Source organism: Chinchilla lanigera, unplaced genomic scaffold (genome assembly GCF_000276665.1).
Source record: "Chinchilla lanigera isolate Chin_1 unplaced genomic scaffold, ChiLan1.0 scaffold00015, whole genome shotgun sequence".
Taxonomy (NCBI): Eukaryota; Metazoa; Chordata; class Mammalia; order Rodentia; family Chinchillidae; genus Chinchilla; species Chinchilla lanigera.
In genome coordinates this window covers 18567214-18590365 of record NW_004955416.1, presented here as the reverse complement: position 1 = coordinate 18590365, position 23152 = coordinate 18567214, and the positions used below count along the sequence as shown (strand labels likewise).

The 23152-nt window shown below is 38.4% G+C and overlaps 1 protein-coding gene across 3 annotated transcripts in view; it reads left to right on the top strand.

Moving 5' to 3' along the window:
- The window catches only part of Agbl1 (ATP/GTP binding protein-like 1), an 800368-nt gene that overhangs the window by 95759 nt on the left and 681457 nt on the right, over nt 1–23152 (top strand). For all 3 annotated transcript variants that reach the window (XM_005381585.2, XM_005381584.2, XM_013512654.1), the window contains exon 6: nt 18708–18745. In XM_005381585.2, the coding sequence (XP_005381642.2) occupies nt 18708–18745 (38 nt within the window). The remainder of the gene's footprint in view (nt 1–18707; nt 18746–23152) is intronic.

The window sequence follows — 23152 nt, the reverse complement described above, 5'->3', positions numbered from 1 at the left end:
CCCATGACCCAATCATCTTCCCCAAAACCCATGACCCAATCATCTTCCACAAACCCCATCTTCCACAAACCCCATGACCCAATTATCTTCCCCAAAACCCATGACCCAATCATCTTCCACAAATCCCATGACCCACTCATCTTCCGCAAAACCCATGACCCAATCATCTTCCACAAAACCCATGATTCAATCATCTTCCACAAACCCCATGACCCAATTATCTTCCACAAATCCCATGACCTAATCACCTTCCACAAACTCTATGACCCAATCATCTTTCACAATCCCCATGACCCAGTCATCTTCCACAAACCCCATGACCCAGTCATCTTCCACAAACCCCATGACCCAGTCATCTTCTACAAAGCACAAGCTGCTTTGCTGGGACATTCTCAATCTAAACCATAGTGGCGGGGCTGGGGATTTAGCTCAACGGCAAAGCGCCTGCCTGGCAAGCGTAAGGTCGTGAGTTCGGTTCCCGGTACCGGAGAAAAACCAAAAAAACAAAAACAAAAAAAAAAAACCATAGTGGCTCCTAGTGAGCTACTTCCACCAACCAAGCCCCCTTCTTTTAAAACTCCTGGATATTAATTATACTACATATGTATTATCCCATATTAGTGTGTATTTTAGGGTACATAAAAATGAAAAAGAATATGCATAGAACTAATTAAATAGGTGCTACCTATATTTAATAAAAAATAACAATACCCTATGACATAGCTACAAAATATGTAAGGGTAAACTAATAGTCTAACCAGAAGACTATGGATATTTCAGCAGAACTCCTTTAAAAAATGCAAGGATCAAACAGACACAAACACTATTATTTCAAAGGAGGACTTGAATAATAGAACTACTAGAGTTAAAATAAAAGTCAGATAAGGATAAATCTGCTAAAAAATTTGAATTACACATTTTTTTGCATGTACATGTCACAAGAATTTACTCCCCATATAAGTTCCTATGTCACTTCTGATATTGAACACTGAATATGAAATTGTTTCTCATAAAAATTTATCAGAATTGAAGAAAAAATCATCATTTATGAACAATGCTATTATCCACTTGGGAAGTCCACATTCACACTTAGCAGACAAGCTATTGTTAATTGTCTTTTTGTCACTGTAACAAAATAATTGAGCTAATTAACTAACAAAGAAAAAAGGTGTATTTTAACTCACGTTTTTGGAGGTTTCAGTCCGCAGTCGGTTGCCCCGTTAGTTTCAATCGCGTTGCAGTGTGGGACATCAGGATGGGTAGCTCATGGTGGAGCAAAACTACTCCCCTTCATTGCCAGGGAGAAGAAGAGACAGAGGACAAGACCAGTGTTCTCCAAGGCCTTTCAGGGACATGCCCTGAATAAAGCAAAGACCTCCCACTTTGCCCCACCTCTCAAGCAGTTCACCAGCTCCCAAGAGTACCGTGCTGGGGGCTATGCTTTTAATACACAGGCCTTCGAGGGACATGAAAGATTTAAACTGCAGTCGATTTTTGGGATTTATTTCAAGGATGCTTTGAGTCATAAGATGAATATATGGAGATCGATTGCATTCCCCTTAGTAAAAATTATCAACTCAAAAATAATAGTGGAAAAAAGAGATTTTACTTCAACTTATAATAATGTGACACAAAACCTACCCGGTAGCCATCGCTGTCTGCAGTGAAGATGCCCTATGTGCAGCAGATCTCTCCTTGGGAAAGGGTTGTTCTGCCTGTTCATAGCTTCCTGGGGAAGTTTTACCCAGAAAAGTATGAAACTTTTTTTCATGAAACGTGTATGTTTCTGCAGTTTCTTTTTCTGTGATTCCAATGTGATCAATCTGTTTCTAAATTTATCAATATATTCAAGCCATTTACACCCAAATTTTCTTGAGTTAGAAGCCTTTGTCTAAAGATCAATTTGTATTTCTCTGTTGGAAATTTTTCTGACTTAAAAAAAAGTATGTATATATATATATATATATATATATATATATCTTACCTAATATTGGGGAATTAACTGATTTTATTTATAATAAGATGTAACTATGAATATATAATTTATAGCATGCAATAAAATTCTTTTAAATAATTATCTGTAATAAAGTATTTTATAATTTCATATATACAGTTTTGTGTAAAATTAAAACAATCACGCAATGTGCCTACATATGTATATGTCTATACATTTTATCTGTCATATGAGTTATTCTTGCAAAGTGGTAATCTGAGTTTTGGTAAGGGTGCGATGTGTTCATAGATCAGAGTTGTCAATGTGAATTAAGGCTATAAAAGAATTTAATCTTTTGATCTAGGAATTATATTTTTAAAACTCTTCTTAAAGAAATGATTTGAGATTTATATCCATGGATATCTGTGACAACATTGCTTCTAATAGTAAAAGAGTAGAAGTAATTTAAAATTTGAACAGCAGAGTATTAAAGTAAGTAGTGGTATGTACATAACATCTAATATTATACAGTCACTAAAAATCATATTTTAGGAAAACATTTACAACAGCTAGGATAATACTAAAATATACTGTTAGGTGAAAAATACAGATATGGCTTATAAAATACATATACAGTATGATAAATTATATATAAATTTTATATATATATATGTCTTAGTGGTCTATCTGTTGTGCATTCATTCCAGTCATCTATTGAAGGCTATTATAATAAATACCAAAACTGGATTTTAACATTGATTTTTTTCCATTTTTCCTTTAGTTAAAATTTTTCAGTCTTAATTCTAGTATAGTAGTTTTAGAAACATACTTACGAATATGGAAATAATGTCTCGATTCATTAGCATGTGTGACTGTATTAGCTAAGGTGGTGGGTGCTGCAGGAAACTTTGGGTCCTCTTGTCACCCTACCTGCGATTCCTCTCCTTGTTTCTATTTAGAAATGTTTCTGAGAGGAAGGAGGCCTGGAGCCTTACTGCTGCTCAGATTCCCCACAGCACTCTCTTCACAAGAGAGGAAAATGCCCAGATAAAATGCTAATGGGCCTCATAGAGAACAAAAATGGAGGCCAAACAACACAATTATAAAAATGGGAGATTGTGGTCTCTTGGATCAAAAAATTTCATTTTTTTGGAGATCGGATTGATACAAAAAAGCCAACTTAGCCATTTTTTTTCTAAATAGATGGCACATTGAGGCTGTCATTCAAACCCATTAATGTCTTCTGATCTAGACTCTGCAGTCAGTTTGGGATGACACTTTCCCTCCATTCTGAGAAGCTTTTACTTAATACCAAACTTGGTGGTGCTGAGGTTTCCATGCAGGGACAGAGTGGGTGACTGCCTTCGCTGGGTCTCTCCTTCAGGGCTGTGGAAGGCCTGACAAATGGAGAAATGGGTAGACACTGGACTAAGACCCCTGTTGCTTGCCAGTGTGGAAGAGCTCAGTGTGTAGAAAGTGGTACCTGAAGCAGTCTTTTAAAGTTCCCTGGTAACAATTCAGCCAGATTTCAAAGGTTATCCAAAACCTTTTAATTTCAGAATATTTTCTGTGTTTACTCTAACCATTCTCCTGTGATAAACACAAAAGCTGTTTGCAGTCACACTAATTGGAAGTGACACAGCCTATCTGGCCAGCCTGTGAGGCCAAAGGAGAGGCTGAAGGGAGAGTTCCTGGGTTGAGCTTCCAAGTTCTCCATCTGGGAAAGAGCCTGTCAGGCGCAGGGTAGGATCTTTCAGTTACACATCCTCTTGTGAAGGATTCTGTCCTGACACTGGCTCTTGACTTTTCTACTTTTTATTTCTTCCTTTCACTCCTACTCATATCCTGTTGGAACAACTTATTTTGTTCTTATCCTGCCCTGGGGCTTGCTTATGAGTGCAAATCAGAAGTACATCTGTACTTTCTCAGAAAACTCATCGTTTGGCTGGGCCTCTTCATAATTAGATTTTTCAAAAACCTTTCTCCTCATATATCAATATTCTCCCTTAATCATCCTCCTTAGTGTTCACCATGATCCTATTCATTTGTCAAGCTGTCTCGAACTGGGCTTCAGCATTTGCGAAGAAAGAGTGGTACATACCCATGCAGCCCAAGGTCTACTCAACTGTAATCTTGGGATTTTTTTCTCCTGTATTTTCCCTTTTGATCCTCACTTGCCTTGCCAGATCATAACATTGCCTTCAGCATCTGATTCAGGAGATCATTCAATTTGATGTGATTTTAGATTTCTATGACGACGGTTTTAAAAGCAGAGTGTTCTGGAAATAGATTCTTTCTGTGTCTGTGACCTTGTGTATTGGAAAACTTATATTCCTGAATCATGAACCAGTTTTACAGCTAATTAATCTATGATAATCTTAGTGACGCTCAGTAGACAAGATAAATCATGGCGTGAATTCTTATTATGAGGGGAAGATATGCTGGTATTCAGGCCTATAACAGGCAAACTCTGTTCCAACGGGAGTGTCAGAGAATGAAAATTTACACTACAGTGATTGAATCATGGTCTCAAGCCTATCAAACTCAGCACAAAAGAAACAAGCTAGCAAGGTCTTAGGTAAGAGACATAGGGAAGATATATATTTCTACAATTTGTCATTTAAGTCTTTCTGCAGAACCTGATACAAATATATTGTCTTTTGACATGTTCTCTTCTACTTGTAGACATTATTTTATGATGAGCATAAATTTATTCTTTTATTATAGCCACTAAGCATGAGTGATTCACTTTTTGAATTGATCTATGAAGGTTTTTAAATGCTTAACTCACTCAGATATTCATTCTTTCATCATGCATTTATTGACAGCTTACTATAGGCTGGGTACTGTGTGGGCACCAGGAATGAAGTGCTGTCTAGAAATAGATAAGGTCTCTGTCTTTATGGTTTTTAGAGTTAAATGAGAGACAAATGTTTATCCTAACACCCACAAATACTTATAGATTCACAGTGATGGTAACTGCTGGCTGAAAGGTATTTTGGTGAAGGGCATGTGGGTAGCATGTTTTGGAGTTCAGTTGAATTTGTTTTGGTCATTTAGGACCAAGGCAGACACACATGTATAGATGTGCCCTGGGGCATCTTATGATGCTCTAGTGTTTATTTTTCATAGGGTTTTGGTAAAGGTTTTTTTTGTGTGTGCTTAACTCATATTTAACATTATTGAGTTTGTCAGAATTAGGTCACAAAAAGTCATTAGGTTATTCAGCTGTGAATTACTACAGAGAAGTACTTGAGGGAATTAAAAGAGAAAAGAGTTATTTAGCTTACAGCTTGAGAGTTCAAGTTTGAGATCAGCTGGCACCATTGGTTTGTGGTTTGGGTGAGGGTGGCACTTCTTGGAAGGAGTGTATATCAGTGTGAGTGCTCTGTCACAAACCAGGAAGCAGAGAGTGAAAAGATGGGCTGGTCTCAGCGCCTCTTTTTGAGGACACATGCCCAGTGACCTAGAAGGCCTCATTTCTTAATGATTCACAATCCTTAATGCTACCATCCTGGCTACCAAATTCTTTCATATGTACCTTTGGAGAGTGATTATTCAAACAATGTCAGCATGCAATCCCTCTACAAGAATGATGTCTAGAAAAACTAAAAAATTCTCTCTCTCTCTCTCTCTCTCTCTGTCTGTCTCTATCTAATCTTTTTAAACTTTTTTTTAAAGAGGATAAAAAAATAATAAAAAAATTAGAAACAATACAGAATTCCACTAAACAAGATGATAGGAATTCAACAATGGTTGTTATATTGCATATTGTTGTCTTCAAATTACATGTTCAGATTACCAGATATAAGCATGCAAAATTAGTCAAAAAAATTATAAAGAAAAAAAATTTAAGCATTAACTGTTCCTTTCAATAGACCAGTAGAAGTCAGCAGTATATTATCCCAGTTATCCTGTGTACAAATTAGACTTGCATGTGTAAACATTGTATTGTCTCCATAGTGCACGAACCAGAAAGAGTAAACAAAATCTGAAAGGTACAATAGATATTGTGAAAGGGAAAGAAACTGCTCAAATGGAAGGAACAACTGGGATGAGGGAAAGGAGAAAAGAAAGAAAGGACAGAGGGAAAAATATATATGTCTATCTAAGCCTTCTGACTTTTGGGACCACACAGGCTCAGGTTGAAGTGAAATTTGACTCTAAATATGATAGGAAATCTGGCATTCCTTCGCTTTTAATATTCACCAATTCATGTCCCCATGGCAAGTTTTAGTAAAGTCCTGGAGCAAAAAGCAGTTGTGATGGTAATTACACTATGGAAAATTTCACATACACAAAAAAATTGGTATTAGATATTCAAGACTTTAAAAGATTCTCCATCATTTCTTTCCTTAGGGAATATTTGGTGTTTGTTCTTCAACTCAGACTGTTATTTGACAGTATTTCTAAGTCTATCCTGGCTCTCCCCTGGGGTTGTCTTTCAGCAGCTATCCTCTTGTTATAGATAATAGAACTGACTAAGGAGAAGATAAAAGGATTCCATAATCAAATAAGTTTTGGAAACTTTGGTCCACCAGGATTTTTTCAACCATAGAATATGTCAGATTCTTTAATACATTATTATATGTTGGAAATTTCTAAAGTAGTGATTTCAAAAATCTGCAAAAAGATCTATGATAAATATTTCTCAGAGATTATATTTAAATAATAATAAATATTATTAATAATATTAATTATAATATTTCTCAGGAAATACACTATTATATTATTTCTCAGATATTATTATATTATTATATCACCAATAATATGTATACTGGCTACTGTAGTATACACTCTGACTTAAATGATTTGAACAAGGAAAATTCTTTTTTAATTTCCTGTTTTTTGCTGCTGGACATCAAACTCAGGCCTTGTACGTGCAAATTCTCTACCACTGGGCTACAACTAAGTTCCCCAAAATCTTATTTTATACTACTGAGTTCTGTTGTAGGATGGATTTCAAAGTTGGTTGATTTAGTGACTTTGGTGATGGTGTCCAGGGCGCAGGTCTTTTCCATCTCTTCCTCTGTTATGGTCAGTGTTGATTTCATACTCTGGCTGCTGCAAGGATAGCTGCAGTAGATCCAGCCCTCAAATCTAAAAGGAGAAGTGACCATTTCCTCCTAGAAGTCCTTTTTTAGGTAAGAAGAGAGTTGTTCCAAAAATCTCCTAATAGATTGTCTCTATGTATCTTTGGCCAGAATTGGGTATTAGAATTATCCCTAAATTAATCAATAGCAAGGTAATGGATGTGAAGCATCTGAGTGGTAAACATAGGATGTGTAGGTATCAGCACAAAACTGAGGTCCTGTTTGGAAGGAGTTTTGTGCAAAAAACTAGGCAGACTGCTAACAGTGTTCTCCAAAGGAGCACATTGCTATGGATAGAATTGTGTCCCTCCATAATACACATGTTGAAAGTCTGACCCCCAATGTTCCTATATTTGTAGAGAGGGCCTTAGATTATTATGTTTAACTAAAGTTACAAAATGAGGCACAAATCCAATAGAACTGGTGGGGTTATAAGAAGAGGAGCAGATCTCAGTCATACAAACTAATGAAAAACCAGATGAGGACATAGCTAGAAGCCACCTGTTTGCAAGCTAGGAAGCCAGTCCTCATCAGAAATCAACTGTGCAGATCTTCCAACCTCCAAAATTGAGGAAATCAATTTCTGCTGTTTAAATCACCCAGTCTTTGATATTTTATTTTGGCAGCCCAAGCAAACCAGTACAGATTTTGGTGCTGAGAAGAGGGTGGTAGCATAATGAATACCAAAAATATGGAAGCAACTTTGGAAGTGGGTGTTAGGAGCAGGATGGAGGAGTTTGGAGGTGAATGTTTAATAAACCTATGTTGCTGTGAAGGAACTGTTGATACAGATATGGACATTACAGGTGATTCCAGAGAAGGCTCAGAAAAAAAAGACAGTTGGAGAGAAAGCCTCTGTCTTCACAGAAATTACAGGTATCACCATGGACAGAATGTTAGTAGAAGTGTGAATGTTAATGGCTTTTTTGGTGGTCTCAAATAGAAATAAGAAGTCACTGGAAATTGGGGGGAAGGTGATACTTGCAAGAAACAACAAAGAATTTGGCTAAATTGCATTATAGGGGAAGGTAGAATTAGCAGTGATAAATTTGAACAAATTGGCTCTCAAGAGATTCTTAAGAAAAACTTTGAAAGTGTTGCTTGATTCCTCTTGCACCAAGTTGAGTACGACGCTAGAGCACACACATAAAGTGACAAAGGAACAGTGGAGCCAAAATTGAAGATCTGATAAGTCCTCAGCCTGCTTTCACTTTGGTTTCAAAGTGTGAGTCACCTCTACTGTCTGGGGTGTCTTATGGAGGTTACATAAGCAGACAAATATATCAGTGTGATAAAAACAAAAAAATACAGAAGTTTCTAGAATAAAAGATGAAGTGTTACTCCTCTCTGCCAATTCCAATCCTAGAGATGCTGTTAAAAACAACTTACAGTGCATGTTTCTAGTCTTTTTAATACTTACTAAATACATGCATATGTTTCTCTGTCTGAGTGTGTATAAAATTGTATGTACACACATTTTTGTTGTTTACTTTAGAATTTTTACAGCAATATTTTACTTCAAGCAAGTTGTTTCTTTTTATTCAACAAAACACAGAGCCCTGTGTCATTCCTTTTGTGCGGACACATTTTGCAGATGTATTATAATTTTTTCAGTCATTATCATATGGGAGGATATTGTGTCAACTGGCTCCCACACTTGTGTGGAAGGACTGTGTTTTGGGATTTAGTCCACCAGAATACTCTTTTGGACCTACTGACCCAGAACTAATGTTCTCTGTGTCTGCTTTTTATCCTAAAAGGAGACTGAACTTCTTGAAGCTCTCATAGCTGAGTCTTTGGTCATAGCAGAGTATATCTGGCTGATGGTTCCCAAAGCACATGATAATGTAGGGCACTATTGATAACCATGCTCTAGATAGTCATCATCTGGCCCTGTGCGTGAAACAACTTGACTTCTCACTCTTTAGGGGACCAGGTTCTTTGTTCTTTGCTCATGACATTGTACTATTACGGGTACTGTGACATTGCTCCACAATGACTTACTCTGTCTTGGATGAACTCTCCTTCTAGCTACAAGCATGGCTTGAATAGTGTAAATCTAACTCATGAATTTACAGGCAGGATTTTGGCAACACAAAAGATCCTGCCCTCCCTAGAAAAAATTTTAAAAATTTGCCTAGTGTTTACAAGGAAAATTACTTCTCATAATTTATATTATTTGAATCTAATTTTGTTTATCAACAAACACTCTGCAAATGTACAAAACTCACCCTGGCAAAGCCATTTAATCTTTAATCCTATTTAATCCTATCAATGGCATTGTTGAAGTAAACATGGGTGATTCTGACATGCTTGGGAGTTTACACAACTCTCCCATTTGCAAGAGCCAAGATATTATTGTGTTTGTCATAGAAAAGTGATGGCCTTCATTTGAGGATTGGATTGATTTCCAACAGAAAGATTAGTTTGTAAATCTAAATCCCATACAAATGTTGTTAATTGTCACTCACGTATCTCAAGTTTGTTAACTGCTCTTTGACTGTCTTGATGAAGTATTTTGGAAGATACTCCAACTCAATTCTCTAAAAATTAAAGTAATTTAAGTTTTTATTTCTTCATTTTTAAAAGCTTGTTTCAGTTTGGATTTGTTTTAAATGATGGTTTATATGCATAGAGACAGTGTATATACCAGGCTTACGAGTTTTAATGAATATCCTGTTCTGCCACACTTGCCACATTGTGCATACTTAATGAACTCAACTGACTCTCAATTCACTGTTAAAACAAGGCAGAATCTTCCATTATGTTGGGGGTAACATTCTATAATGCTTAAGATAGCAAAAGTTCAATGTTCTTATTCCCTACCATATTTCGGAGAACACAGGAAACAGGGCCATACACAGGCAAGTAGGAGTTTGCTAGATGGGAAAGAATAAAGTGAGGCGATCCAGAGCTTCCTGTTGAAACTGGTGGAGTGGTGCAAGAAGGTAGTGAGTTATCTCAGATGATTGTTCACAGTCACTTACAGGTTGAACTCCTTGTTCTGCTCTTTCCCCTCTTCTCACTACTGCACTTGACTAGGCTTACCAATATAGAGAGCCCTTCCCAGTCCTTGTCACGGCCCAGGAAGTTGTATTTGTAATCCCATGAAAAGTTACTGGAATTCCAGTAGTTAATTCCAATTTACCACTTTCAATGCAACCCGTGGTGAGAATAAAGACTCTAAGGCATATTTGTGGTTATGGCGAGCCAAGGGGTCCTAAGTCCAGCCATGATGCTGGCCACCTGGAACAAAGGCCTTGACCCAGAGCCAAACTCAGTTTCTATTTATTCTTGAAGAAGGGAGTGGCTTGAGGATGAGTGACTGTAAGAACCTTGGGAAGTAGCTGAGTGCCACGAGCTGGGCTAAGTAGGAGGCCTGAAATCACCTCTGCAAATGCAGAGAGAAGGATGTGCAGAAAGAGTAATCTGCATAACACAGTTGAGATGGTATCTAATGTTTTGGGGTCAGTGCTTCTGCTTTGATGTATGATCTTTGAAGTGCCAGGAAGTCATAGCCTGTATTCCAAGGCTTGATCCCAGCTGATAGAGTGGAGCATTGGCTCGCACATCCTGCCTCATCCCGGCTCACACAAGGGAACAATGGCGGGTCTGGGGAAACACTCCTGCCATCTTCAAAGACTAACATCAGTACCCTGGCTAGACCAATATGCATTGCTTAAAGCCAACTGAAGGGATAAGGAAAAGTCCCAGCCAGATCTGTACATATCAATACATGGAAGTCGGGTCAGGCTCAGCCAAAATGGAGGCAATTGTTCCTCTTTCCAGGAGAGTCGCCTAGGTGTCCTCCACACATAGCATGTGTGCAAGACCGCAGCATGGTGTGCACATGCATGCCTGTGTTGGAGGAGTCAGGTAGCATAGTGTATCTGCAGCTATCTGAGAGATTATGGCTAATGTTGAACATCATTAGTGACAAATCTCATCCTTTGTATGAGTAGAATTGGCGTTTTTTCTTCAAGTCCCCTTGTCATTTGAATTTAACAAGATTTTAATTTCCAAGAGATAAACTGTCCAAGGATTCTGGGAATTATAGACACAAATTCTGCCAGTTTAGGAATGAGCAGCAAGTTACTGTGAGACTCTGAGGTGGACAGAAATGAGCTAGTGCTCCTTCTGTCTGGAACCTCATGATCCCCTAGAACACAAGCATCTTTTTAAATTTTGATTAAGAAAGAAGGATCTTCATGAAATCTTTGCTTGGAGCTCCAGCAGTCATGGCACCACCGAGAAGTATCACTGAGGGTCTTGAACATTAGGTTTGAAGGAGTAATGGCCTGGGAACCCTTTTATTATTTTACCAGGAGAAAGCCCCTCAGTCAAATCTGGGGAGTACTGGGGCCTGGGTCAGTGTTTTGCAAGTCCGATTCCTGGACCAGGAGCACCAGGGGCACCTGGAAGTTTCTAGAAGTGCAGTTTCTCAGGCCCCATCCTGACCTCCTGAGTCGGACACCCTGGGGCTGGGGCCCAGCACTGTAGGGCCCAGCACTGCACTTTAACAAGCCTTAGGGAATTCTGTGCACTCTCGCTGGTCTATGACTGGTGGTGAACTTTCCCGGCGCTATTCTATGTGCTGCTAAGTGAAGGTGCACAGATCTGCCACATCTTCTCTAAAGACGCAACTTTTTTGAAGATGGATGAATAACTAATTACAACATCCAATGACAAGTTTTCCTTTTTTTTTTTATTGTGGTGCAGTAATATATGTAACATAAAGTTGACTAACTGTACCATTTTTAAGCATGTAATTCAGGGGCATTAATTACATTTACAATGTTGTAGACCCACTGTCACTATTTCCAAAACGTTCTTATTACCCCAAACAAAACTCTATAACATTAAACAATATTTCCTCACTCTGCTTCCCTTTAGTCCCTGGTAATCTTGCATCTACTTTAGGTCTCTCTATGTTTGCACACTGCAGGTAGCTCATATAATTGGAAATCGCCACACAGTGTTTGTCGTTGTGAATGACAACATTTTGGTGTGCTCGTTGCACTAGAGCCAGAAGGTACTAAGCTTTGGTACAATACAGAGGCCCTCTCACGTCTCAGCCAAACAGAGCAAATAAGACTCAGGCTCTTTTTTGCTCTGATTTTAGCTGGAGCAAAATCAGATACATTTTTATGCATTCACTGAATTGAAAAATGTCTCCTGGGTGCCTGTGTGGTCTTGTGCATTGATTCTGGATGGCATATCCTTCCCTTTGTGCTCTCAGATATTTCAAGAGTGGATGGTATCATACACATATACAGCTACTGTGTGATACAGCAATTATTCTACTATAGTCATTCAGCAAGCATTCTGGTAAATTTTATTTTGCATGTATATGCTTAATTACATGCTTTACTCATACAACTGTATATCTGCTAGTGTAGGATTATAGTCACTCATTCATTCATATTTAATTTTATGAATAATTTAAGGAAGTTCAAAAGTAATGTTTATCTTAAGTGTTAATTTGAAAGTTACACCTCTAAGCAGAGACTCTCCTGTTTGTGAGAGCTTACTGCAATTCCAATCTGTTCCTTTCTTCCCAGACCTTAATGTTTTCTCTTGGTGCTAGGGATTCTCAAAAGCTTTTGCCAGAGTCCTTCTCCTCATGGTGTTGCGTGTGGATTTGGAAGCAATTTGAAGCCAATTCCCACTTTGCAGAGTCGCTGCGTATGGCAAGCCAGGCAGGTGGGGTCCTGGCCTTGATGATAGGGTTCTGCTCCTGGCCCCCACCATAAGCAGTAGCCCCCTTCTTTTCCTGCTGTATGCTACTAAGCAAGCCAGCCTGAGGTCTGGGCTTCAGTTTCTCTTACAGCAATTTCTGTGATTGATGGTGGCTCCCACAAACTGTGTTTGACAGCATCTGGAGAGAGTTGGGTGTGTGTATGTGTTTCTTTTTCCTTTCCTTTCCAGAGAGAAATGGAAAAATTCCATGCTGGGCATAAGATCTGATTCAACCTTTCTACCATATGTTCCTGGTTTTTCTTTCCTTTTACCACCATGCAGAAGCTATCTCAGTTTCCACTTCTGTTTTCTCCTCTCTCCCTTGAAAATGGTGATTAGCAAAATCCATGTGTTATCCATTTCCCTTGGCTACCTGGCTTTGTGTGTGTGTGTGTGTGTGTGTGTGTGTGTGTGTGTTTGCATGCATGTGCTCATGCATGTAATTTTACCCATTCTTTTATTTTCTCTCAAGTCAGGCAGGAGGCTGGGACTGTATCAGATGGTATTCTGTACATCTGTGCTCATGGGCGACATGTCCAGTCCCTGGTAAAGGTCCTCTTTTTTGTTCACCTGCTATTTAGTTTCTTTCTTTTTGTTTCTTTTTTCTTTTTGACTTTCTGCTTCTGCTGCAACATCCCTGCCTCCACAGCCCACTCTAGCAAGACTGAAGCAAGGATTAACTTCTAGGGCCACTTTCTTCTTTATATTGAAAACTGCCTGAAGAAGTTCTCTGGCCCCAGTTCTCAAGGTGGTCTGGATAGCGGGGATCAAGTATATGGCTTGGGTGCAGACAGGTGCCGAACAGGCTCCAGCCCTGATGCTTTTTAATGTGATTAACTTATTTTTCATGAGAAGTGACTGAGCTAATATTACTTTTCACAGCAATCAGTCATAACGTCTTATAAGCTCTACATGGAAAATATATCCATATTCTTATAAAAATTACTCTATCTTGATAAAGAATAGTTTGAAGGGAGTCTCAAATAGATAGGAGTGCTTCAGCACCAGGACTATTGATAAGGTGAAATATTAATTAGGTAAGAGATAACTTTGGGTGGCTTCTATTTACTTAATTTTTGATTTTTAAAAATAATGTTTTCTGGTTTTCATTATAAAAGCCTTGTATTTCTTTTTCTTCAAATTCATTACCAAGAACAAACTGTGTGTGTGTGTGTGTGTGATTTGTTACTATGATGAATGGGATTTTAAAAAAATATATTTTTAAACTGTTCCTTGGTAAGTATATATAAAACTATAGCTAATTTGTGTGTATTTATCTTTTGTTATTGCTATATCACAAATCTTATTTGATATTTCTAATAATTTTTAACAGAATCTTTTAATATTTTTCTCTATTTGAAACCATGCCATCTGCAAATAGTTTTACTGCTTTCCTAATCTGTGTGTCATATATGTATATATGTAGGTATTATTTATGTTTAAATATTCTGGTTAGAAACTCCAGTACAATGTATTTTTTTTTCCCCCAGTGCAGTGTTAATCAGAGGTAGTAGAATAGATATCTTTTTCTTGTTCCTGATTTTAGGGGAAGAGCATTCTGTCTTTCTTCATTAAGTATCATAGTAGATGTGAGTCTGTTGTAATCACTGTTCAGAAAGTGTCCTTTTATTCCAGCTTGCAAAATGATTCTTTAATGAAAGTGTGATAGATTTTGTAATTCTTCTGTACTTATTGGGTTGATCATGTGAGGTTTTAAGAAATTCTTTGTTCAGTTATTATGGTGGGTTATTACACTGGTTGATTTTCAGATGCCACATTTTAGAATATTAATCTAGTGTATTTTTCAAAAATGCTATTGTCCATTAACTATTGTGTTCATTCCAAATCCTCCAAGTAAATAGCTCTTTGAATGCAAGAATATTTGGTCATCATTTTGCTCTGGCAGGTAGTCAGTGTTTAATAAGTATTTATCAAACTGAGAAATCACAGATATAAACTTCTTAGACAATCCCCTAGGTTTTGGAAAGGGTTCACGGCAAATGTCTGAGAGTGTTCCGTGTGCAAACATCAGCAAGTGGTGGGAACAGAATAATGCAAAAAAAAAAAAAAAAGTGTTTCCTGTTTTTCTGGAACTTGCAGATTACAAGAAGAGACAGATATTCATAAAACAATCACCCAAACGGGGTGAATAATTATGAACTGAATTATGCAATGAGGAAAAGGGAAAGCTAACAGGATGTGTATAACTGACAAAGGACTAGGGGTCAAGGAAGTCTTTCCTGAAGAAGTGACACCTACGTTAGGATGAGAAGGCTGAGGTAGGAGGTTCAGGAGGAGGGCTTCCCAGAGCATGTGACGCTGCAACATGAGCAAGGACCAAGGATAAATGAAGGGAACATGTTCCGGGGCTTGGCAGAAGACAGAGGGGCAGAAGGTCAGAGAGAAAAAGAGAGCAGTTTGAAATGAGGCCAGAAATGGGAACAGCTGACAGAGTTGAAAGGATCTATATGGGTCTGTGCTTCAGATGTGGATTTTTATTCAAGAGTAAGCATGAGTGTGGGATAGATATGTGCAGGCATCTTCATCCGTTCTTCTTCTTGAGTGATCACTGCAGTTGCTGCCTGAAGCACAGTTTAAAAGGGACCCCGAATTGCTGTGGATGGATTTGTCATGTGGCTATGGGAGCAGTTACATGCGAGATATATGTGGGTGTCTTCATTCTATTTCTTTTTTAAATTTTATTTTATAGAGAATAAAAAAGCAGTAACAACGTGGACAAAAACAAAACAACACAATAACAATAAAAATGATATAGGATTTCAAAACAAAATGATAGGAATTAACAGTGGTTGTTATATTACATAGTTATCTTCAACAAAGCTGCTCAGATTGCCAGATGTAACAATGCAAGATTGACCAAACCATTAAAGAGAATAAAAAATAATTAAAAAAAATTAGAAATGATACAGAACTTCACTAAACAAGATGGTAGGAATTCACCTATGGTTGTTATATTGCATATTGTTGTCTTCAAATTAGTTGTTCAGAATGCCAGATATAGCATGCAAAACCGGTCAAAAATGTAAGCATTAACTCTTCCTTTCAATAAACCAATGGACACTAGCAGTACAGCTATTTTAGTTATTCATATGTGTGTATATATATATGTGTGTGTATGTGTGTAGGCATATATAGATATAGTTTTACTATTTTTTAAATACCTGAGATGATTCTGGGTTAATATGTATTTGTTATATAGGAAATTAAAACATACATTTCAACAAAGGACCAGTAGCTCTAGAAGTCCCATTTCTTTCAGTGAAGTACCAGATGTGCTTAGGTGATGATAGTAGTCATAAGGAACAGACACCTTAAGAACTCTCTGAAGTTAAAATCGGAGTGTTTGTGTGGAAGGTTATATGAAGGTAGTACGGGTGACTAAGGTGGAGGACCCATCCTCTGGGAAAGTAGTAGCTCCATTCTCCGGGAAGGGTCATTAGTTTTTCAGGAGAAGGTGAGAATCCTATGGTGGATAACTAATATTGGTGACTACTGGTATATTTAGGACACCTGAGCCATAAAATATTTAAGTCTCATAAGATAGTGTGGTCATTTTGCTTCTCCAGTGTACCCAGGATAGGAATCCAGTTTTCCCTAGGGACTTCTCCAGAATGGCAGATGATGACCCGGTAGATTAATGCTTACAACTACATCTACAGAGGTAAGCCCACTCCCTCACTCAGTCCCTATTCTCCCCTCTCTGATCCAGTGATACCATGCAAGTTATTGCTTTGTTTCAGGGAGTGGGGTAGGTTTTTAATTTAATTTTTGCTTTATCTCACCCTCCACACCATCCATCAGCTGGATCTTATATATCCACTTTCTAGAGACAGAACTTATGAGATTCAGAGAGACCAAGTATATCTGGAACCTAAGACCACAAAAGAGGCTGCTCCAAGTTTGAAACCTAAGGCTTCTCCTTCCTCTATGCTCTATACTCCGTGCTCTAACCTGGCATTCAAAGACTTCTGTGACTTACTGATAATACAGCTCTCTGTCCTTGTCTCCATCTGCCTCCATTGCAGGTCTGCTATTTATTGTATATTGTCTAGTGAATTTGTACCTCATCTGTCAGCTCCCTAAAATGAAGGTTCCTAAAAATCAGAAATGCCAGATCACTAACCATTTCAGACCTGACTCGTGATCCAAAACTAGGGTCAGTGTCTTGCTTGGAACATCCTTATTCTTTTCTATTTTCATAGTTGTTTTCTTCTCTGTCTGCCCCTTATGGTGAAATTAATTTGGCTGTTCTACTGTTCCCCAAAATGCTGATTTTCTTTCTGTCCCACCTAGACCCTGTATACTGTGGCACCTGGAGTTTTCAGACTGTTGGATTCCCATCAATGCCTGGATTGCATTTCTTCCTAAAGAGACATGATCTACTGTTGTCAGATATTGATAGGCCTAGAAAAGTAGGGCTGCAGAAGCTAAAAGTTGCTTAGAGAAAAACTCGGTTATGAGCAATCAATGAAGTTGACCTCAGTTAAAGCTGACCTGGCCTTCATTATGCCTGCTTGTGTCAGTTTTTCCTGGTCTGGGGTGTTGCCCCAGCTGTTGATTTGCAGTGCAGCCTGGGGATTACAGGCATTCACTGCTGTAGGACTTTTGTATGTTATGGGAAACAGTGGTGTCCCTATGCTGTAATTCTATTTTCTTCTTATTTATTCATTTGTCTTCTTTTTACTGTTAACTCTGTTGTTTAGGACTAGATACTACAACATAAAGGGAACCACTTTTCCCTGCCCAAGCAGAGGCAAGGGCAGTACAAGTTAGAGGAATCTCAAGTCCACTTCTACTTTTCCCACATCTGCTAGTCTCAGAACCTCTAACATACAAATTTCTCTCAAAGGTAGTGAAGTTTTCCTCTTCCCTCCATGTAGGTGTCTTAATATGTGTTCTGTTGCTCTAGCAAAATACCTGAGAATGAGAATTTATAAATAGTAGAGGTTTATTTAATTCACGGCTCCAGAGTCTGGGAAGTCTAGCAGCATGGGACTGGCATCTTCCCTGCACTGGATAACAGCTTTGTTCCTGCACCACTAAATGGATATTGCATAGGAAGACAGAGCAAGTGTGCTCACTCAGGTCTCTCTCCCTCTTCTTAAAGAGCCACTAATGCCATCGTGGTAGCCGCTCTTCATGACCTCATCTAATCTCAGTTACCTCAGAAAGACTGACCCTCTGAATAGGATTAGCTTATGAATTTCAGAATTCAGTTTCCAACACATGGACTTTTGTGAGACACATTCAAACCATAATAATAGGTTTGTGTGTGTCCTTCTCGTGTTTAGGAAATGAACTAAAAGATCATTTGGAGGTGGGCCAGAAGGTATTTTCATTCTCATTTGCCTGTTTTTGTGGTAAATTATGAAAGTACTTCATGGGGAAAAGCAAGGCATTAGGAAGAAAATCTCCTACATAACCACTGTAAGGGAACAGCTCCCCTCTCCAATGTTGCATGTTTTCCAGTGCGTCATCAGGGACATGAATGTTTCAAGAGGGTGCATTGCTCTGCTGCATTCTCTAAGCTTCTAAGCCCCACTGCCTCTGAGCTCACCCTCCAGAGTCCTCACCTAGGTACAAATCAAGAAACTGGCAAGAGCTTTCTCCAGCTAATATGAGCAACACACAATCAAGGCCCTCTGTGCTGGAAAGTCGGTGGAAGGTGGGAGGCAAAAGAGGGGTGGAGAGACTTCCAGTAGTAGAATGGACCTCTGAGACCCATTTGCAAGACGGACACTTCACTCTTTGCAGTGTCTACATATCTTTAATGGCCAGAGTTGGGATCAATAGAATGCCTGCTACCTGGTTAATAATGGGCCTGTTAGGTGCCACAGGTGAGCACCCTGGCTGTGGGATCCATGAGCTGACAAAAAAGACCACTGGACACTGACTTTTCACTTTTCTCTCTCTTTCCCCAGGGCAGCCACTGAAGTTTTGGCAGTATTGCTGAAATCCAGTAAGCATCTCTTCTGAAGAGTGGTTATTTTTTTCCCCTGTGATCTTAGTGAAAGATGCTCTTTTGTCTCTATGGCTTGTTTCTGACCCATAAGGAAGCAAAGCCGTGTCCTGGATCTTTGGGATGAGATGGAGAGTATTATGGTTTTCCACATACATGACTGCAAGGAGAGAGTGAATATCTCTCCATGTGGACATGTCCATACACAATGGCACCAAGACAGCTGACTGTAAAAGGGGGAATGTTGTCTGTTGAGAGGCTGGGTACATTCCTTCTGCTAATTAGGCAGCAGACCTTAAGAATTTCTGGAATAGACTCCAGGGTCCTGTGGGATTGTCCAGTGAAAGAAAAGGTTGTGACTGGGTAAGTAGCAGATTTTGCATTTGATTCCCAACTCAGCTCCTACATTCTTGGGCTGGTGGAGTGCTGGAAATTGCTAGGACAATGTGAACATTGATAACAAATTTATATTAGAAAGTTGGCTTTTTCCCCATTACCAGAGTGATTGCAAAAGAATAGCTCTGGGGGTCAGTGCAGTTGTGAGGATTTTGGTGGATAGCCCTGCCGTAATTACGTTGGGAATCAATTTCACCTATACAATACAATAAAAGCATGATGCACTTGGGAGTGAAAATGTGTTATTGTTTTTTTTTTTTTTTTTTGAGTCAGTGAACAGCTTTATTTTACACCAATAGTCCTGGCCCAGCTTGCTCCCAACAGCAAAGAAAGTCAGGCTCTGCCCTCTGGTGATGTGGGGTTTTTATGAGCTTTCACAGGCAGGAAATACAGAATCAGAACTGTAGGTCTTTGATAGGGCAGGACAGGTCCTGTGACTTTGGGGAACAGGTGGGTCAAATGGGAAATGGAAATGTAGTGCCCAAGATGTTTCGTGGATGAAGAACCAGGAAGTGAATTATGGGCATCCCCAAATTAGAATAGAGTAAAAGGGGATTTTTCTGCTTTATTTCTCCCTGTTATTTGTATCTAGACAAATCTTTGTCTACATTGTGTTTATTAAATCATGTTTTATTGGGTTAATAATACCGCTTAGTTATTGCGGGCTGATCAGGTGTCCAATCTCCCAAACAAATATATGGTGAAGCCTAAATAAAAAGAGGCAAATGGAATGATTTCAGCGCTCCAGGAGGATCAGAGCTCTCTCACAGGATTAGAGATTCTTTTAGAGCCAAAACCAAGACCTCTGGGTGTCCTTAACTTATTTGGTTATCAGAAGAAGGGAGGGGAGTACTCAGGAAGGATGGAACTTCTCAGGGACTTCTCAGAGTAAAGTATTAAATTAATCCACCCAGGAGTGAGATGCCTGAGGCTACAGTCTTTATCTAGTTGAGATGGGACCCAGGTGTCCTTGCCTGTGATCTTGTTTTGTCCTTTGAGGCTTTCTGGCTTCATCACCATTATAGGTTTAGTAGGGATTAGTGACTCACTTACTATAAGTCCACCATTTCCAGACAAGGAGCTAGGCCTTGGACAGATTCACAAGTGAACATGAAAAGCTAATTGGTTAATTTAAATTCTGCTCAGGTCTGCTTTATAGCGGTCTTCATCAGTGTTTTTGTTGTTTAAGGCTGAATAGGGGACTAGGTTTGTCTGAGACCCCGTGGCCATTTATGAACTCTGGGTAAGGACCATCTGTTGTTTGATAGAGTCTAGGTGCTGGGACACAAACCATGTTAACCAACTAAGGATATAAGGTCCTAATAGCAGAGTGAAAAAAAAGGGTAGTTGGCCAAGGAGGGAGTCTCAACCACAGGCTCCATATTAAAGGGTTTTTTGTTTTTTAATTAAAAACCAGACTTTATTGAATGTGTTTTGGACCATAATTATCTTTTGTGTTGAAGACACACCCCTGTCTAACTGCCTGTAATATTTGTAATTAACTTAGCTATTTATATTTTTGAAGAGATACCTCTAACTGTGGTTAGGGCACACCAGATATAGTTTTCATCTTCAAGGCTTCAAGATGGAAAGGTCAATGTGAAGGGACCCTGAAATCAGGAACCTCCCTGGGGAGCCAGTCTAACAGAACTCAGATAGAAGTTTCATAGTTTACCAGGTATGAACACTTTTTACAAGATTGATCCTGTGGATCCCAGTAGGAGGAATCTAGTATATTTATCATTGGTTTTATCTGTACGGTCACTTGGAGTTTGGCAGTCTCTAGGCAAGAATAAACAAATTTTGAGAAATCAGAACATATGTAATCAAAGCATGAACACTAGAATGGAAAAATAGGTTTGAGAAAGAGTCAAGTCCAGAAACTATTTTTAAGGGGGGTGGAATAGTGATTCCAACCCATTGTTTTTGTTTTTTGTTTTATCTAGCTTATTATGGCTTTGTTTTAAATATCTTTTGGTTATATTTTTCTGTTGGGTGTTCAAAACCAAGTTAATTTGAGACCTGTGTTGATAAACATTAACCTCTTGTTATGTATCAGTCAAGATCAGTTAAGTTTCCTCAGGATTTATCTTGGAACCATGCATAGCACTTCTCAGTTCTTCTCTCAGTGTCAGCCTTCTGGGTGAGTCACGACCATTACTTGACCAAGTTGCTTTCTGTGAAAGCTTGGGAGACGTTTTTCCTGGTGACTCTCCTTAGGCACACTACACAACACTGATCTGTTCTTTCCATAGTCCAACAATCTCCTTAGGAGGTTGTATGACTTACCAAAGTTGTAGGATGTTGCTGAAAAGGTTCTCTCATGCCCTGGATCCTCACTGACCTTGGAGGGCGAGGGACGAAAATATTGGCTGTCCTCTTAGCCCATCTGTCTTTCTAGTTTTGGGCTCTAAACTTTAGTTGCTGAACATCCAGAAGCGAAGGTTAATAAGATTACATTGTAATAGGAGCAGTGAGCTTAATTTTTAAAAGCTTTATCTGAATATCAAGCACCTTGAAATATTAAGTATAGCCAGAGAATTGTTATTTTTTTAATCAACCATGAATTTCTAGTAGCTGAATCCCTGTAGAATTTTTTTTTTTTGTCTTTTTGAGACAGGGTCTTGTTATGTAGTTCAGGCTGGTATTGGACTCACTTTGTGGCCCAGGCTGGTCTCAAACTCACAAAGATCCTCCTGTCTCAGACTCCTGAGTGCTGGGATTACAGGAGTGCACCACCATGCCCCACAAATCCCTGTAGAATGTTAAGAGACAACAGTTACACAGTTTTATAGACAAAATTGAGATTAAAAGTGATACATAATATTTTATCATGACAGACATGATGACATTTTTGTAACACACCTAAGTCTGTATTTTGACATAGAGCAACCTTTTTAGTCAATCCTCTCTATCTCTACATAAGAAGCTCTTACCTAATTTGTTGTCCTTTAATGGGATGTCATTGAAGTGTGTGACCCTGTCTGGACTGTCTAATGTCTAGGCATCCCTAAGTATAGTGGCACATACATAGCATACATATATCACATAAGTTTTTGTTAAAAATAGTATTATTGACTGGTGGCCTTATGTTCTCTTAGCATGAACCTCTTATCACAAGTAGCTGGAGCATAAGAGAAAGAAGATGTCTAAATCTGAAAGAAAATGTTTATCACCATAAAAAATACCAGTTTTACATTTTAGAAGATGTATACATCTGAAGGCATGAATACATTTAATAGACCATGAGAGTAGCAACAATGAATTGTCATAGACATATGAAAACCTTTGATTATCAATTGGAGTTCACATATGGTCCAACAGTTTTTTTTCCCACCCTAAGGGATTTTTATTTAATTATCTTAACAACTTCTGATGATTTATGAAACCAGATTGTAACAATTAACACAATATTTTTGAACAATAAGAAACTCTCAAGTCATAATATACAAATAGCAATATGCATTGCATTTCTCAAACCAATTTTAATATCATTTTGACCAGCTGGTAACTTAAGATGGAAGCATATCTTTAATTTTGATGACATTTATCCATAAGCCAAATAAAATTACAGACAAATGCTTCAGAAATCCAAAAATGTGAGAAGAAGAAAAATTTGTTGAGCTCAAATAAAACAGCTCTTTACAGAATGGACACAGGCAAATAAACAAATATAAATAAGATAAATCTATTTATCAAATTGAACTATAATAATTCTTTTACAATTTAGAACTTTTTAATTATAAATATACTAGTCAGAATTATTTGTAAGTCAATTAGTAGAGATCTTTATAAGAAGAATTTGGAAGGAATAAAAACCACTTACATTTGTGAAAGACAGTTTATCTGATTGGAATATCCCAGTTGTTGTTTTGAGAGGCATATGTGATTATCTTTTCTAATAGGACAGACTGCTAAAGGTAATTTTAATTATCTAGTGGGGGTGTGTTGAGCAGACCAGGTTTGGGTGTAGAAAGAGATTATCTCTGGGAATAGAGGCTAGCCTGGAGA